Here is a 17070-nt window from a genome sequence, read left to right as displayed (position 1 = left end):
GATCAATGATATGAATTTTGTTGGAACATATAATTAGGTCCATGTATTTAAAAATATCATTAAAATATTTCTCTAATAATATTTAAATTACAAAATTATTGTATATACTTCAATAACTAGAAAGTTGTGTATTATTTGTTTCACCTCCTTTTATCTCGATTTCTCGAATCGAGAGATATATAAATGGAGATTTTGATGCATATAGATATAAATTGTCAATAAGACAACAAAATTTCCAAGAAGATTTTGAGCATTTTGTTTATGAGCAGAAGAGTTGTTTCAAGTAGTATTTGATCGATTGTATTAATCAGTATTCGATTGGTTGGTTCGACGATATCGACAAAAAATATTTGTCTAAGCCACTTCGTTTCTTTTTTGTTGGTTCGACGATATCGACAAAAAATATTTGTCTAAGCCACTTCGTTTCTTTTTTGTTCAAGTCACTTCTTTGTTTTTGTCCAAGTGATTTTTTTTGTCTAACACACTTATTTTCACCAAATGTCATACTTCATCAAATCTATCGATGACAAAAAGAATGTAAGAATGATTTGTATGAAATATTTTTTAGTATGTTTGTAATTTCAAAAATAATTTATAATACATGTGAACTCTAGTCTCCCTAACCCAACTATCTCAGTGTAGTGGGATCTCCAATAAATGAGTTGGAACTCGTTCCAATAGATTGGGTCACTAAAACTAAAATTGTACGTGACGAGCTTTATAAGATTAATGTATTCATTCTATATTGAGATAATTACACTCATACCTTTAGAGGAGGAGAAAAAAACTAAAACCATTATTTAAATTATTTGAGATAATTACACTCATACTTAGAGGAGGAGAAAAAAACTAAACATTATTTAAATAGAAAGAACTACACTAGAAACCGAGATCTCGTGTTAATCGGCTAAATAATGGGGATCCTACATAAAAAAATACAGGTTAAAATGCCATCCGAATCTTCTTCGAGCTTCTTTTAAATATCGATACATATTTCTCTCTTTGTGATTTCTTCCCTCTTCTATTATTTTCAACTTTTCTACGATTCATTGGTTTGTTCCACCAGGTTCCATTCAATTCTAAATTTATAATGCAATCGAGTCAATTAAGAAGTATTTTTCTTGCTAAAATATATATGTATATGTATGTGTATATGTGGTGTATATATATATATGGCATATAATATCCCAACAATTTAATTCGTTGGTTTACTTTTATCTACCTAACTAGTATATCATTTTTCCAAATTTTCAATTTAAGAAATATTTTTCTTGATAAAATATATATGTCAAATATCATCTCGAACTCAGAATATGTAGATTTTCCAAATTGACAAGTTATAAAATATCCCAACCATTTAATTTGTTGGTTTACTTTTTCTCTACCTAACTATTATATATATATATATATATTTACAATTTTTCAATTTAAGAAGTACTTTTCTTGCTAAAATATATATGTCAATATAATCTCGAACCTAGAGTAAGTAAATTTTCAAATAGACAAGCTATAAAATATCCCAACCATTTAATTTGTTGGTTTATTTTTTCTCTACCTAACTCTTACATCTTTTTTCCAATTTTCCAATTTAAGAAGTATTTTTCTTGCTAAAATTCAAATAAATTAAGACTTCCATTCTATCAATTGACAATTTCAAATGTACAATATAAACAAGTAAAATTTTTTTTAAAAAAAAATCAAAAACACCAACAATATTGAACTACTCAACATTTTATTTTGACAAAAATTTCGATGTACGACAGATAAAAATAATAAAAAACACCACAATGAACTACTCAACATTTTATTTTGACAAAATTTCAATGCGCGACAGTCATTTTCGAGAAGGAAAACAAGTTAAAATTTTGAAAGTTCAAATTGGGACCAAAAAGCAACAAACGTGTGGAAGTTCACACATCACTTATTGTGTGGTTTAAAAATAGAGTTTATGTATATGTACATGATTTTTAAAACACATATTCAAAAAAATATTTGATTTTAAATAATTTTTTTATATTTTTCGATAATTATATTATTACATGCAAAAAGTAAAACGTGGTGGAATGAGATAATTACACTTCGACACGCATAAAGAAACGTAGTGGAATGAGTAAACTAATATTGTCTGGGGGTTGTTTTTATAATTTTCAAGGCCGCGATTCGAAAAATCTAGTTGAGTTCGTTGAACCTGAGATGGCGTAGTCACCGTCTATTCGTGCGAAGATATACAAATACAACCGCTCGCGCTATAGAAATGACTCTTGATTGTTTCTCTGCAGCGAACAAAACACGATCCCATTCTGTATGTTTGAATTGCTACACGCGATACGCCCTCGTTTGCTGCTCTCCAGCTGGTGTTTCCGGAGTTTGCAGCCTCCTCCATTCTTATCGAGCTTCGATCTCGCTGAATAATCTGTTAGTATCTGTATTGCCTGCTCAATTTTGCTTGTTGGTGTGTTTACAAATTGTTTGATGTCTCTCGGTTTGGTGTAGCTAGGCGAATTGTGTGTGTGGATCAAAATCAGGCGATCTCAGAGGAGGGGCTGTCTTGCTTTTTTCTGTATGAATTTGTGGTTCGTGTGTTCATCTGAGTGTAGGCGGGGTGGGGGTTCAGTGTGGGGGCCTTTCTGTTGCTTTGGGGTGGGACTAGCCAACTGGTGGTGCGAGGATGGTGGGTTAGTCACCTGGTGCATTGAAACTCGGTACTGTAAATTTTTCATCTTTGGAAATTGTGATCCTGAAATTTTTTAATTATTTGCATGAAAATAATCGTTAGTTGGCCCACGTCGGTTGGAAAAAATACTTTAGAGATGTACATATGAAATTGGACAATCCTCCTCTTGAGCTAGCTTTTGGGGTTGAGTTTGGTCCAAGTCTTAATCTTAACATGTAATCAGAGCCTAGTTCTACCGTGATGTGTTAGATTGATGTTCATTCCTGGGCGTGTGTGTTAGTTGTACCACATCGGTTGGATAAAATATCTGAGAACTGCATATATGAACTTGGACAATACTCCTTGGATTGGATAAAATACGTGAGAGCTGCATATATGGAATTGGACAATCCTCCTTCTTGAGCTAGCTTTTGGGGTTGAGTTAGGTTCATGTCTCAATCTTTAACATAATATCAGAGCCAAGTTCTACTGTGATGTGTTAGATTGCCTATAGTTGGACCACCTACTGCCTATAGTTGGGTCATTTGTAAATTTTACGTTCTCATAGTTGGGTCATTTGTAAACTTCACGTTTCAGATGTTCATTCATGGACGTATGTTTGGACAATCCTTCCCCTTGAGCTAGTTTTTGGGGTTGAGTTAGGTTCAAGTATAAATTTTAACAAGTTTTGCCAAATCGATTCTGAAACTAGGATTTGAAAGATGGAGGGCAATAGACGTGAAATGAAGACCTACATGTTTGGGAAGTGAAACTTAGATTTTTGAAATTGCTATAAATTACCAATGGACACTAAAATTCAATTCACATAACGAACTGTGCTGCCCTTTGCGATAGTTTAAGAAATTCCATGAAAAAAGCTAGTGATGTCTGATAGAAATGTCTCATCTAGCTCTTTGTTCTCCAGATTGAGACACCAGTGTTGGGGTCGGCAGATCAGCGCAATAGACCATACAGGGACATGGGCTGTTGCTGCTTTGGTGCCTCAACTTTGCACCAGAAGAAACGGAACAAAAATGCTCATCATTCGACGGAAGACCAAGAAGGTTTGTGCTTCATAATTCAATCTACATTCTTTGTGGTGTTCACTGTAGAACCACTAAGCTCTGAAGGTTATGCATCCTAGTTTTTGTTGAAAATATACCATTTCATGCCCGAACCAGAGGTTATGACTTCATGATTGCTTTCATTTCCACGGATGCTGATGTTTCAGTCACAAAGCAGCTTCATCATTTTGACATTGTTGCTTTGGCATCTTATGAAAGATGACTAACTTCTAGTTCAAAATTTTTCACTATGTAGACCATGAACTGAAAATTTTGGTTGTGCTGTTGATAGTTTGGTGAGTTGGACGAGAGGTTGTAAGTTTGGGATGCTAAAAAGGACTGTTTGAAGTTATGTAGATGGACAAGGAGGATTCACATTGAGGACCTTATTTAAGGATGTGTCTAATATTTTGAATGTAGCGAGATGAATCGTGTCGTGCCTAAGGCTATCGTGTGCAATCATATTGGCAGTTCAGTAGTGAACCATCTATAAGTACTTCAAAATATCACCTATGTAACTAGTTGTGAGCTATACATCCCTGAACCAATTTTTCAATCATTATGACTATGCCCAATGGTATTTGATTATCAAAATTTAAACGCATGATCAAAATAACTTACAAGAGATGTACCTCATTCCCTGTTGTTATTTGTGTCATTTGCTGCCACGGATGTGTAAATGTTTGAAGTGGATGGAAATAAGTCCGACTGTTCAGCATCAGCTTAACCTAATTCTACCGCACAAAATAGGTACTGTTGCCACGGGAAACATGAGTATGAGCTTGCATGTGTAACACACTCGTTGAACTACCTGTAACTCGTATCTATAACATATTTGGGATCTGGACAAGTCCTTGGATGTGCAAACATCAATCTTAATTTAGGAAACATGCAGGGGCACCGAAAAAATAATCATGTGGTTGGTTGGTCATGATGCTTATTTCCATTCAGTATTTTTCTTAAGATGGGCCAGAAATTATTACTTCGTATATTTGTTTCCTTTGATTTGATTGATTCTATTATATCTGTAGGGCCCCAAATCTCTAAGACAAAGAACTTCTCATACAATGAATTAAGAGAAGCAACAAACAACTTCCAACACAGCAGCAAAATAGGACGAGGAGGTTTTGGGACAGTTTACAAGGTATTAACTCAATGCTGCATAGTTTATATTCATCATGTTTTAACGAGAAACTTTAAAGGTAAATATCGCACGGCAAGTTTCATCTTTCTGCCAGTATGTAATCTGATTTTCACCGCCCTTTGCTGGTATTAAGATCTATCATGCGTTGAAGCTCTAAGTAATTTCTTCCTGTTGATCATCTTCTAATTTATATACCAGAAGGATGTCTTTTAAGCAAATAAACATGCATAAAGGAAATAAAAAAATCTCCAAGCTGGTTTTTCACTTAATCGTCGGTATTGTAGGCAGAGAAAATTGCTTCAACCAGTTGTTTAATGGCATCTTATTTATGAACTATTAAGTTGATGGGACATTGAAACGTCCAACTATCATTCATGCATTTTTTTTCTTCGTATTAATCCCACTCCAATCTCATAGGGAACTCTAAAAAATGGAAAGAAAGTTGCTGTGAAGACACTTTCTGCCGGGTCAAAGCAAGGAGCGCGTGAGTTTTTGACTGAGATTGACACTATATCCAATGTTAAACACCCAAACCTAGTTGAGTTAGTTGGGTGCTGCGTCAATGGTACCAACCACATTTTGGTGTATGAATATTTAGAGAATAAGAGCATCGATCGAGCATTGTTAGGTAATTTGATAAGAGTCCTGTGCCATTTGAATCTATTTAGAAGTTTCCTACGATATCCAACGTAGACTGAACATAATATTTGCATGTATTTCAGGTACGAACAGGTCTGTTAATCTGAACTGGGAAAAGAGGTCTAATATTTGCTTGGGAACTGCTCGTGGACTTGCATATCTTCATGAAGAACTTTTACCTCACATTGTACACAGAGATATCAAAGCTAGTAATATACTACTGGACGAGGACTTCCGACCTAAAATTGGAGACTTTGGATTAGCTAAACTTTTCCCCCAAGATATCACCCACATCAGCACAAAAATAGCAGGAACAACGTATGTCTCCTTTTCCTCTTTGATACTACACCATAACTTATAATGGCATGGGAATCCTGGCATCTAATTTGAAGTTGTATTTATTGAAACTTTGAAAGTTATGGTCCTAATTTGTACCTTGGATTTGTTCTAAGCAGTGGCTACCTGGCACCTGAATATGCCTTAGGTGGTCAGTTAACTATGAAGGCCGATGTATACAGCTTTGGGGTTCTAACTCTTGAAGTTGTGAGTGGCAAGAGCAGTGGAAACACCAATCACGGAGGAATGCAGAAATTGCTTGTCGAATGGGTGAGGAATATTTGGTTGTACTTTTTTGTATCACCTTTTGTATTATTTATACTCTGTTAACTGAACAGCAAAAATGTTAACTGAACAGCAAAAATGAGATTGAGTTATTTACCCTTTGTCCACTCAGTCTCTCCTCGTATAAGTTAGATAAAATGGACTAGTATCTAGGAAGTAAACTTCATTTCCAGATCTAAATTGTTTTTCCCCCTGAAGTTGTATCCTTCCAAGCCATTATATTATTTAGAGTTATTTTTATAGTTTGTTCCTATCACTATAACCTTCTCACATCTGTATTGGTTGCTTCACAGGCCTGGGAGCTGCACGAAGAAGGTAAACTGTTGGATCTTGTCGACCCAGAATTGGAATCATTTCCAGAGGACCAGGTTCTTAGGTACATGAAAGTGGCCCTTTTCTGCACCCAAGCAAATGCTAGCAGAAGGCCCCTAATGAGCCAGGTCATTGAAATGCTCTCAAAAAATGTACGTCTTAACGAAAATCAACTCAAGCCTCCCGGCTTCTTTGAAACCTCAGCTCGGCTAAGTGGCACAATGTTTAAGAATAAGTCCTCAGAAGCTTCTACTAGCCATCAGATGAGTACTTTTCCCATCACAATCACTCAGGTTACCCCAAGATAACTGAATTTTGTAAATATTCCTTTTCATTATTTTGCAAGGGCGGCCTGGATCCTAAGTTCTGAAAAACCAGTTGCTCGATTATTGGGTTCGTTGGTTGGGCGCACCTTGGGATTTATTTGATGGAGTAGGACTGTAAGAGTGTAGACTTCAGGACGTTTCCATAACCCCAAGAAAGGTTATGATATTGTGTGGATAGGATTGAACGAGTTTAAATTACAGCTTTACAGGGCTGTTAATTCTTTTTCTGGTATAAGAATTCATTACATGGTGTCAACTTTTGATCTTCTGGAGTTTATTGTTTTAAGTAGTTTTCAGTGATATGTACCAAACAAATCATGCACCCCTCGTACAATTACATTCCAGATGACAAAATTAACGGTGAAGCTAGGTTTTTTTAAATGATGACGACGAAATAAGGACTCGAATAGTAATATGTTACAAAAGCTGTTTAATGAATCAGATGAAAAGAAGTAGGCACACACGCCCTTTTCACGTTTAAGAATATGTGAAGACAACAAAATCAAATAGAACACGAATCTCCATCTAGTGTCACAATGGTTATGGAGAGAGGAATATGTTGGGAATTGAATGGGTAATTTTGAATGTACATGATCAGTATGTTTTAAAATCAAGTGAGCCTATTTCCATGGTAATGTTTATCCTAAATATCACGTGATTAATTAATCCCACTTTGCCTTGGTTTTCGATTGATTTTCTTGTCAGTCTCACAGATATGAAGTCTCGAGTTCAACTATATATTATAGCCACTTTTTAATGTCACTTGTCATGGATATCCAATCCAAACACTCGACTCGAGCCACCAATTCATGTGAAATTTAGTTATTTTCACCATATTCCCAAATTTAATGGTGATCAAATTGTACATATAACTTGGGATTGAGTCTCACGTGTTTATTCTGAAACAAATAGAAAACACCAATTATTCCACACAAAAGTTACAATACTTGTGCTGCCGAGTCTTCCCTCAACACCATTAACCCCAATACAGCATGGTAATTAGACATGGCATTTGAGGAAGTTGACAATAAGGTAGTTCACTTCCTCAGGCGATTGCTCTTGGATAAAATGACTTCCTTCAGGCAAGTACACTATTTCCAGCTCTGGAACGAATGTTTTCACCATTCCGCTCTTTATGTAGTCACCCATTCCTGGATATTTGAAGGCGTAGTCCTTCTCGCCCATTATCAGCAGAGCTGGGACTTCAACTTTTGGAAGATATATACGGTCTTAATCCTGTAGGCTGTAACTGCCTATGTATCAATTCCATTGCGAGATTTCTTGTCAAATTCACTCATTATATAGTTTAGAAAATTTGCCTGCATGATAGTAGTAAAGATTGCTTTACCCATAAGGAACAAGGGCATCCAGAAGAGCAAGGAGGTCAGCCAAAAGGTCCAAGAAAGATGCCTTTTCGGGTTCCGGGGGCGGTTCGGACAACCCATATCCTCTGTAATCGAAAGCAACAGCTCGGAAACCAGCCTTGGCGACGGCGATCATCTGGTGGCGCCACGAGTACCATATTTCAGGAAACCCGTGCAAGAAAACCACAGGCGGCGAGGAAGAGCTCCCGATTTGCGCCACGTGGAGCTTCAGCCCATTGACTAGTATGTGCTCGTGCTTTATTTCTTCCATTTTCGCCTATAATGATGGTAGATTGATGTAACAGTAGCTGCCAGCGGGAGGTTTAAATAATGTCATATGTGAACAGAGGATGGAAAGAGACAAAGCGTTGTGGACTCGCACGGCTACTTTTTATTAACACGTGCTTTTATAGTCAATGGTCAATAATAGTACATAGAAAATTAACTTTCAAGCTTATTTGAAATACATTTAGGAAGTATGCTTGGATTTTTTTAATTTAAGTTAAATTATTACGAAAAATAAAAATGGGTGAAGTTTGGGAGAGGACAACAGAAACAAGAACTAAAGGCCTCTCCCTTGGTAAAATGCAAATCTGACATGTCGACCATCACATATATTGAAACATTCTTTTGAGTTCTTACAAATGTTAGCCTCGTTGTTAACAACATACTTAACTTTTATATAGTAAAGGGTTGACAAAAAATACAGATGAGCAGAATCCGAATAGGTGTATATTATTAAATCCAAAGGTTTTTTTTGACCTGGCTAAAACAAGGATGTGACTATATAAATTGAAAGATAAAATGCAGAACTTAAAAAGAAAAGAACACAGAAAACTCTAGTCTTAAAATTGGTCGTGAAGTTATTTAATTGGAGAGAACCCTAATATATTTTAAATAAATAAGATTAGGTTGTCAAATGAAAAAGAAGATCCTCTTCATCAGGCGATTGCTCATAAGTTCCTTCGGTCAAGTACACAATCTCTATATTCGGATGTCTTCACCATTTCGGTCTTTATATATATATTCACTCATTCTTGAGAATTTGAAGACTTAGTCCTTGTCACCCATGATTAGTAGAGCCGGAATATCAATTATGGGATCTGATATATCAAGTTGTGTGTTGAGTGACCTGCAGACTGCACTAGAATACAAGTATATAGGAACCACCATAGGAAGTCCACAAAATCAGCCAATGATCTTGTAAATCATGACCGAGGTAAAGTGTTCTCATGATTCTTCTGTGGTTGTAGAAAAATTAACGAATTCGAGTCTCTAAAACATATTATTTTTGCCATTTTTGGCTGAGTAGGGGTATTCTTTACCTGAACTATATAATACTTGCCTCTGTATTTTCAAGATCGTTGAAAGTGAAGCGGTGATCATGAAACCTTAGGTCTCTTTTCGTATTTTGTTTAAGAGTGGTTCACGTGAGACCGTCTCACAGATCATAATCTATGAGACGGATCAATTCTACCTATATTTATAATAAAAAATAATACTCTTAGCATGATCGAGAAAAATAATCTATTTCTTTCCCTTGAATATTTATTTTGATGATGAGATATACGTGTCCTGGTGTTTCTTAACCTTTTTTTCACATCCTATCAATTAGTTCCTTCTTATATGTATATTTCATGCACGATTTGTTACCACTATGTGTGCTGAGGCAAGAATTCTGAAGCGAGTCTCTCTTTTTTGTTAGGTTGGTGACAAAGGCCCAATCTTCTCGTCTTATAGAAACCACAAGAAGCGCCCAGGAATGATCACGATTTACTGTTATTCTGAAAACATTTTTTCCTTTAATGTTGTTCACTTATTTTTCTCTGTGTAATAACTACAAACAATATCTATCTTTTGACTGTAGATGAAACTTTTTTCTGTTTTAATAATATGATGATAACATGGACATGATTAAGATGATGTCAGCTTTATCATGGATCTTATCAGTACTTTCTGTTTATGGTCATCAATTGACAGGTTCAAGGCTAGTATAGGTCGAGTATGTGCCAGAAAGGACAGAATTAGAAGGTGAATTAATTGAAGAATTCAGGAGTCTCTGACAAATTTAATTTCCAGGAAAATGCTGTTTCTGAGGTGAGAATGTGAAGTATAGTTTACTTGATTTGATGTTAATTCTGAGTTCTTGAAACTAAGTACGTTTGTTTTCTAATCCAAATGAATCATACTGTTCTCTAGTGTTGGAGCTAAAAATCACTAACCGTGTGCACAACACTCGAAGGATGCATTATACTCACAACCTACACAACTACACTGCTACAAGTTTCATAAATCAAAAGTTTTAATATACACATAACAACAGAGCTAGAGTTTAGCTTATTCCCCTTCACTTGATCTCCTTTGTTCAAGAGCATTCACTTTGCAATAGCCAAAGATTTATGCAGTTTCTTGATTAAGTACCTCTACCTCGATGTCTATATGATTAGTGAAGAGGATCGGTCTCAATTTCATCAGCAAGTTCTCTTGTAAGCTTGTCTGCTCGGTCATCGTGCCCACCTGCAAATGAGTAAACTCGGAATGCAAACTGAAAGGACTTCCATAGTATTTTTTCAGGTCTGCTATTTCTCCTTTCACATTTGAATTCACTCTTTTCTCGTGAAATGGCATCTTTCTTTTCCTGCATATCACCGGAGTACATTTAGTTCAGGTGGAGAGAAGGCGAACTAAAAGCCTAAACTTAAAGAGTGGGAATGGCCCATGCTGACCTGACCCCTTCTCCCTATGTTACTGCGTCTAGCCACTCGTTATTAAATGTTTATTGTAAGTTTGAAATGTACAAGAACAAATTTGATCTGAGCTAACCTTTAGTGCCAACTCCATGCAGCTTGAAGATAGATCCACCAACAATTCTTTCACCCGTAAAAGAATGCCAAAATCAAATTTTATCTTATGGCCCTGAAATTTCTTGGCTTCTTCATCTTTTGTTCGCTCTAATGCATCGATTTCTCCCTTGATCTGGATGTCATTACAAGGTCTTAGTCACAAGAATATTTAATGGATAACTTATTAGTAAATCTTATTACCTTATTGAAGAAACTCTCAGCCTTGTCCAGGAGTTGGCGAACAGGTGAAACTATTGGCCAGTTCTGTAGAGTAGAGGCTATTGAATCTAGTTTGGAGTATAGTGCTGCAGCCATCCTCAAAGCTTCCAACTTTTTCGTTGGAAAATCTTCAAATCTTGCTAGGACCTGAAAATATTAAATTCATGACCTGATTTTTCAATAATTCAGCAGCAAAACCAAGAAGAAAAAAAAACTTGCCTAAGCAGACCTGAGTTTCATCGGTTAGTTTCTCCAGGTGAGATTCTACGTATTTGTAGAATTTCAGAAGCTCGACCATGTCAGATGTCTGAAACGAACTAATGGCATTTTTCACCTCCTTGATTGATTCTGCATGATTCTTGACATCCTCTTCTATTTTTTGGAAGTATGCGGACCTGAGTCAACAGGAAAAAAGTTAAAATTTTATACCACAATAAAAGCATACCAATATATGGTAAGGATCGAGACCTTTTTGTCATCTCTGCCAATGCATCAGCCATCCCCTGTTTTCCGCCAGAGGCAGCTCCAACTCTACCCTTTCTTCCTGACACCTTAACATCTACACTTGAACCTTCTACTTTCCCCTTGAGAAGTCTATAAAGATTACCCATCTGGGATGATCTCTTCAATTTCGAGGCAGATTTCACGAGACGAAGGTTCTTGGCACCACCAAGCCCTGGTGGGGGTGGAGGAACAGCTCCTTTTGCCATCGGCGGAGTTGGTGGCTGTGCACCATTTCTTGGTGTCATTCCTGGTGGTGGAGCAGATACTATTTCACTAGACACCACATGGGGTTGCGGTGGTGGTGGGGCATATAGGCTTTCACTAGACATCACATGAAGTGGCAGCGGTGGTGCATTATTTCTTGATATAATTTGTGGTGGTGATGGAGGTCGAGTAGATACTATTTCACTAGACATCACAGGGGGTGGCAGCGGTGGTGGAGCAGATACTCTTTCACTACACATCACATGGGGTGGCAGTGGTGGTGAACCATCTCTTAATGCCATTTGTGGTGGTGATGGCGGTGGAGTTGGTACTAGTTTTTTAGGCTTCACACAGGGTGGTGGTGGTGGTGATGGAGCCAATTTGTGTAATGTCATAGATGGAAGTGTTAGCCCAATAGGAGACAATGGTGCCACTGGAGGTTGTGTTGGTGGAGACAATTTCACCAATGTTTCTTTGATCGTGTCAACTTTCATTGCGTAGTCTGGGCCATCAACATCATTGATCCTCTCTATCATCTCAAGATTGTGGTTAACCTCATTTATATCAGCTCCTCTAGTTTTGCATCCCTCATCCTCCTTTCCAGTCTCGCTTAATTGTACAAGGTATCTAGGATCTTGAACAACTGTGTGTGGGAACATGTTGAGAGAAAGGTGCTTGACATCAATGGAGTTCAGTTTTCTAATCTCCAGAACTCTGGGTCTAATGAGCAGAGTCAGAGAATATGATGTTTTCTCTATCTGAGTTGGGGCCTTCCATGGAAGAACTGAAGTTGGCGTTTCAGGAGAGGACGAAACAGACATTTTACTTTCCGAATAGGATTCAGAGAAAGCCTCTTCAAATGTAGCCGTCCCACATCTAGATTCTGTCCTCTCTTCCTCCTCATCCATAGTATCAAACATTCGTTCTCTTGCTAGCTTTATCATTTCATCAAGCATTTCTAGTGCTGGTTTCAAATTTCAGAACAAGAAATTTAGTCAATAAGATATACCGTATGTTTTTTTTCCTAGTCTTGAAACAAAATGGTGCATATGATAGATACCGATTTGCTCCAAATCAGTGTGTTCAAATTCCATAGACGAATCATATTTGCATTGGATCATCCACTCCTCTTTTGCCCATAGATCTCCTAATGATTTTAGAGCATCACACAAGAGTTTCATAGCCTGTTATAGCTCAGAGACTATTACAATGAATATCCGCAACCTGTTTGATATCAAAGCGTGTAGTGTAATGGAGTGAATCTTACCTTATGCATCGTTGCATGTTCAATTTCTAATACTGGCACATCTCGGTTGATACACGGATAAAGTTTAAGAAGATCCTTCAGGGTCAATATGAGCAGCTGTCGGAAAGAGAAATTTAATACTTGAGTTTTTGTGCAAAGAAAATTATTCCGACTTCCCTAAAAAAATAGAGAGTTCATTAGAATAGAAGGGTCTTACCTCGTTCACTGAAGCCGAGCCAACACAAGGAGAAAGATCAAGTAAATCCCTGAAACTAGAAATCTTGTGCTTGAGTTCTGTTTTTGTTGCCACCCCATATGAGCTGCTGACTTTCGTACTTCTAATATCCATTGCAGAGGATTTTCTTGGCCCTGACTCCAGTATTTTTGGCTGCGATGCCACTTTGCTTACTTTTGACTTAGATTTTTTCTGTCGAGTCGTTTTATAACACACGCGCACATGAGAAATAGATTTAACGCGAAACCGAGTACAGAATTTCGAGGAACAATGAACATCAATCAAATTGTGGGGAAAACCTAGTATCAGGTATGAAACCAAAGGTAATCCTGTCCAGGATCAATTTGTCATGATTATTATCTAATCTGTTTCCCAACTTTGGTAATTTAATGTGTAGATATCCAAATATGTTATTCCTTTTCATTTAATTTACCCAGAAACTGTGATACATATACAATCACAATCAACATGTGCATGAAATTGTCAAAGCGTGTATTCTTTGGAAAAAAATCTCTCCATTACAGACCTGAATCCATGCAAATGAAAAAAACAACTTAAATTCTTTATGCATAAATTATATTCCAAGAAAATAAAAATCAAGTGATTTCTTATCAAAATTCATGAATTTATCGTGGCTACAGTATGAATCATGACTATATATGGTAAAGCATCCGAGGGAGGAAGAGCCATGCTAAATAAATGGGAAAAAAATCCAAACTTTTCATCTTATGAGCATATTTTCGTTATGGGTTCGCGCTTGACCACAACATAATGGTAAGGGAAAGGTTAAAGAGAGAGAACATTAAAAGCAACTGGAAAGAAAAATAAACCTGATTTCTAAAATGCTTCTTGCGGAAGAAGAAAGGCGCAATGCCACAAAATGCTCCAATCGCCATGGCTGACTAAATGCAACTAATATTTATAACCAAACTGTAAGTTTCCTCGGGTTTGACAGAATAACCCACAATTCTTTGACCAAAAAATATTTACAAAATTAAAACAACTTAAAAACCTACAATTCTACGGATGAACCATTCAATGAAAAGTGCGTAAAAATATTAATGAAGTGCCGCTACATGGTTTGTGCATTGTAAAATCTCCCATGGACAAATTCTCCCTTTGTTTTCAGAGAGAATGTGAGCCATTTTGGATAATGTGATTCTTGATTTTCTTTTATTTTTTGGAAAATGGATTCCTGATTTTTAAGGAGAAAGCTGAGTAGGAGCTTTCTTTTCGGGTTTTATTGGCATGATCTGTCGTTATGTGATTTAATTATTATCTTGAGCTATGTTTAATGGATAACTTGGGCGAGCGTGTGACAACGGATATTTGCTAACTTATCCAAGCATTATATATACATACATATATATATATATATATATATATATATATATATATATATATATCAAATTTATTTATATTAAATAACAGATTATTAGACTTACTATTTCACATGTCGAATACATAATATAAATACAAATAATGAGTAGAGAAACCGTTTTATGAGTCAATTTTGTTATATGAATTTTCGACCCGATCTATATCTTGACAAAATATTATTTTTATGTAAAAAAATATTATTTCATTATAATTATGGATTTGAGCAACTATCTCCCAGATAAAATTCTCGAGTAAAATGCTCTCATGTGAGTTTTTTTTTTGTATATATGTACTCATTATTTATACCTATATAGTATCTTTGATGAAGATGACTTTCATTGACATCGCAAATATTTATGATGACTTTTTTTCCTTAGTTTAAATATCTAATATATTTGGTATTTTTTTTCAAATATTTAATTTACTTTACTATATAAATTTTAATTAGTGATTTTCTTCGTTTTACACTACAACACATAGATAGTGCACGTGTTGTAGCTCAAATTATTTTTCACTCTGACACCGATTATTCAGTATATCGTGATTATTCGCAAATCACGTAATAAAAAAAAAATCTTTTATATTTATAAACTTCTGAAATTCAATTTTGATGTAGAGATGATGCATTTATTTTTAAGAAAACATTTACATAGTTACATCTAACAATATTGTTGGGATGTCAAAGTTTTCTTTTTGGAATGAATATAAGATATGTATAATTATTATATAAAATATGTACGTCGGTAGCTTAATTAGTTTGCAAGTCGTCGTTTTGAAATATTCAAAGGTTGATATTCTGGCTCAAATAACATCACCAGCAATTTAAGAAAAAGTTTTAGATAAAAACAAAACAATAATAATAAATATATGATTAATAGTCAATTAATAACAAAACAATACGATATATGACAATATAATGTGGCTGGTATGTCAACAAAAACACCAGTTCAACTACTTCTTTTTCTGGTATGCAAAAGCTTGTGTGAGACGGTCTCACATATTCAAAGACGGATCCAGGAATAAAAGTTGGGGGGGCTTGAACTCAATATGATAAGTTAAATATTATTAAAAAAAAATTACATTATATCGTTCAACGAAGTTGTGCCCTACGAGATTTTAAAACATAACATTTATCAATAATAATTTACATCAATATGTTTAGCTAAATCTCGTTCAATATAGAGTGTCAAACAATCGGCAAGAAAGTCATCCTTCATTTTATTGCGAAGTGCCGTCTTCACATGCTTCATTGCTGAAAAAGCCCGCTCAGTAGTGACAGTAGACACATGTAATGTCAAAACAAGATGAATCAATCTAGTCAACATAACATAAACACTTGACCGTCCACTCTCAGTCAATTGCTGACACAACTCAACAAGTGTAGAAACCTTTAAATTCTGCATCACATCAAGTTTATAATGTATCAATTCATACTCCAAAGCAACAATTTCTTGATCTGTGAAATCTCCAGGATAAAATTTCTTCGCAAGCTTGCAAATATCATCACTGTTAAATGAGTCAAATGAATTTTTAGGATCTAAAGTTGTACTAAGAGAAAGAAGTTCCACTGATGACTCATTGAACCGAGTATTTAACTCCATCAAAATGAAATCTATTGCTGCATTAAAAACATCAAAGTGGTAAATGATGTTCTATTGATGTTCCATTTTGAAATAGCTCAAGTTATAATCCTAAACAAGAATAAAATAATTATTAAACAAATAAACAAGTAATAGTCAATCAACAACAAACAATCAAGAAACCACAAATCACGCACAAAGAAGCTATAAAAAAACAAAATAAAAAATGTATAGCCGATTCTTACCTGGATTGTTGCCTTGCCGATGAGAAATTCGATTTCTTATGGAGTCCGCAATTCTATTTTGTCGCTAAAGGGCTTGGGACTTGGGAGAGAAATTTTGTAGAATTAAGGTGGGGGAACAGAGGATATTGGATGAATTTGGTCTCATCCTTGTAAATTGACGGGACTTGATTGGACTAAGACATTGATGTACGACGGTTTTTGAAACAACCGTCGCTATTAGCAACGGTTTTTCAAAAAACAGTCGCTAATAGCGACTGTTTGAATTAAAACCGTCGCCGATCCACATAGCGACGGTTTTACTAAAACCGTCGCAAATATTAGCGACGGTTGCTTAAAAACCGTCGCTAAAAAAAGTGGACTGGGCAATAGCACAGTACAACCCTAGAATAAATCCGTCTCTGCACATATCGTATTTTTTGAGACGGATCTCTTATTTGGGTCATCCATGAAAAAATATTACTTTTTATGCTAAGAGTATTATTTTTTATTGT

At 35.7% G+C, this 17070-nt stretch overlaps 4 protein-coding genes across 7 annotated transcripts in view; 1 reads left to right on the top strand and 3 right to left on the bottom strand.

Moving 5' to 3' along the window:
• LOC140835519 (cysteine-rich receptor-like protein kinase 10) overlaps window positions 1-2383 on the bottom strand; it is a 4328-nt gene extending 1945 nt beyond the window's left edge. The window contains 1 exon segment of the mRNA XM_073201007.1: window positions 2321-2383. Within this exon segment, the coding sequence (XP_073057108.1) occupies window positions 2321-2383 (63 nt within the window).
• LOC140834809 (cold-responsive protein kinase 1-like) lies at window positions 2267-7015 on the top strand. 3 transcript variants are annotated; one of them, XM_073199953.1, is made up of 8 exons: window positions 2602-2702; window positions 3579-3717; window positions 4749-4861; window positions 5279-5489; window positions 5584-5818; window positions 5956-6106; window positions 6415-6561; window positions 6638-7015. In XM_073199953.1, exons 2-8 carry the CDS (start codon window positions 3633-3635, stop codon window positions 6644-6646), a joined length of 951 nt encoding a protein of 316 aa, XP_073056054.1. In that variant the 5' UTR covers window positions 2602-2702; window positions 3579-3632; the 3' UTR covers window positions 6647-7015. The 3 variants fall into 3 exon arrangements, with proteins under 3 accessions (XP_073056053.1, XP_073056054.1, XP_073056052.1); XM_073199952.1 differs by lacking the exon at window positions 2602-2702 and adding an exon at window positions 2267-2415 and having other exon boundaries at window positions 6415-7015; XM_073199951.1 differs by having other exon boundaries at window positions 6415-7015.
• A 585-nt stretch (window positions 7016-7600) lies between these two features.
• On the bottom strand, window positions 7601-8427 carry LOC140835518 (epoxide hydrolase 2-like). Its single transcript, XM_073201006.1, has 2 exons — window positions 8108-8427; window positions 7601-7981 (listed from the first exon to the last, which is right to left on the bottom strand). Exons 1-2 carry the CDS (start codon window positions 8392-8394, stop codon window positions 7759-7761), a joined length of 510 nt encoding a protein of 169 aa, XP_073057107.1. The 5' UTR covers window positions 8395-8427; the 3' UTR covers window positions 7601-7758.
• A 1958-nt stretch (window positions 8428-10385) lies between these two features.
• Window positions 10386-14601, bottom strand: LOC140834806 (uncharacterized). 2 transcript variants are annotated; one of them, XM_073199944.1, is made up of 9 exons: window positions 14205-14601; window positions 13357-13566; window positions 13161-13256; window positions 12954-13077; window positions 11654-12857; window positions 11415-11580; window positions 11168-11332; window positions 10947-11099; window positions 10386-10761 (listed from the first exon to the last, which is right to left on the bottom strand). In XM_073199944.1, the coding sequence occupies exons 1-9, from the start codon at window positions 14268-14270 to the stop codon at window positions 10567-10569; spliced, it is 2379 nt and encodes a 792-aa protein (XP_073056045.1). In that variant the 5' UTR covers window positions 14271-14601; the 3' UTR covers window positions 10386-10566. The 2 variants fall into 2 exon arrangements, with proteins under 2 accessions (XP_073056045.1, XP_073056046.1); XM_073199945.1 differs by lacking the exon at window positions 14205-14601 and having other exon boundaries at window positions 12954-13040; window positions 13357-13375.
• Window positions 14602-17070: the final 2469 nt, after the last annotated feature.

This window comes from Primulina eburnea, chromosome 6 (genome assembly GCF_022965805.1).
Source record: "Primulina eburnea isolate SZY01 chromosome 6, ASM2296580v1, whole genome shotgun sequence".
In the NCBI taxonomy this organism is placed as follows: Eukaryota; Viridiplantae; Streptophyta; class Magnoliopsida; order Lamiales; family Gesneriaceae; genus Primulina; species Primulina eburnea.
This window is presented reverse-complemented; position numbering and strand designations above follow the sequence as displayed.

Excerpts from the sequence above, each read along its gene's own strand:
- LOC140834809 (XM_073199952.1), top strand. The coding sequence starts at position 3,633 with ATGGGCTGTTGCTGCTTTGGTGCCTCAACTTTGCACCAGAAGAAACGG. Across the intron at positions 3,718-4,748 it reads TTCGACGGAAGACCAAGAAG|GGCCCCAAATCTCTAAGACA; the intron begins GTTTGTGCTTCA and ends TTATATCTGTAG. Across the intron at positions 5,819-5,955 it reads ACAAAAATAGCAGGAACAAC|TGGCTACCTGGCACCTGAAT; the intron begins GTATGTCTCCTT and ends TGTTCTAAGCAG.
- LOC140835518 (XM_073201006.1), bottom strand. The coding sequence starts at position 8,394 with ATGGAAGAAATAAAGCACGAGCACATACTAGTCAATGGGCTGAAGCTC. Across the intron at positions 7,982-8,107 it reads GATGCCCTTGTTCCTTATGG|ATATCTTCCAAAAGTTGAAG; the intron begins GTAAAGCAATCT and ends TTAAGACCGTAT.
- LOC140834806 (XM_073199944.1), bottom strand. The coding sequence starts at position 14,270 with ATGGCGATTGGAGCATTTTGTGGCATTGCGCCTTTCTTCTTCCGCAAG. Across the intron at positions 11,581-11,653 it reads TTGGCAGAGATGACAAAAAG|GTCCGCATACTTCCAAAAAA; the intron begins GTCTCGATCCTT and ends CTGTTGACTCAG. Across the intron at positions 11,333-11,414 it reads AACTAACCGATGAAACTCAG|GTCCTAGCAAGATTTGAAGA; the intron begins GTCTGCTTAGGC and ends TAATATTTTCAG.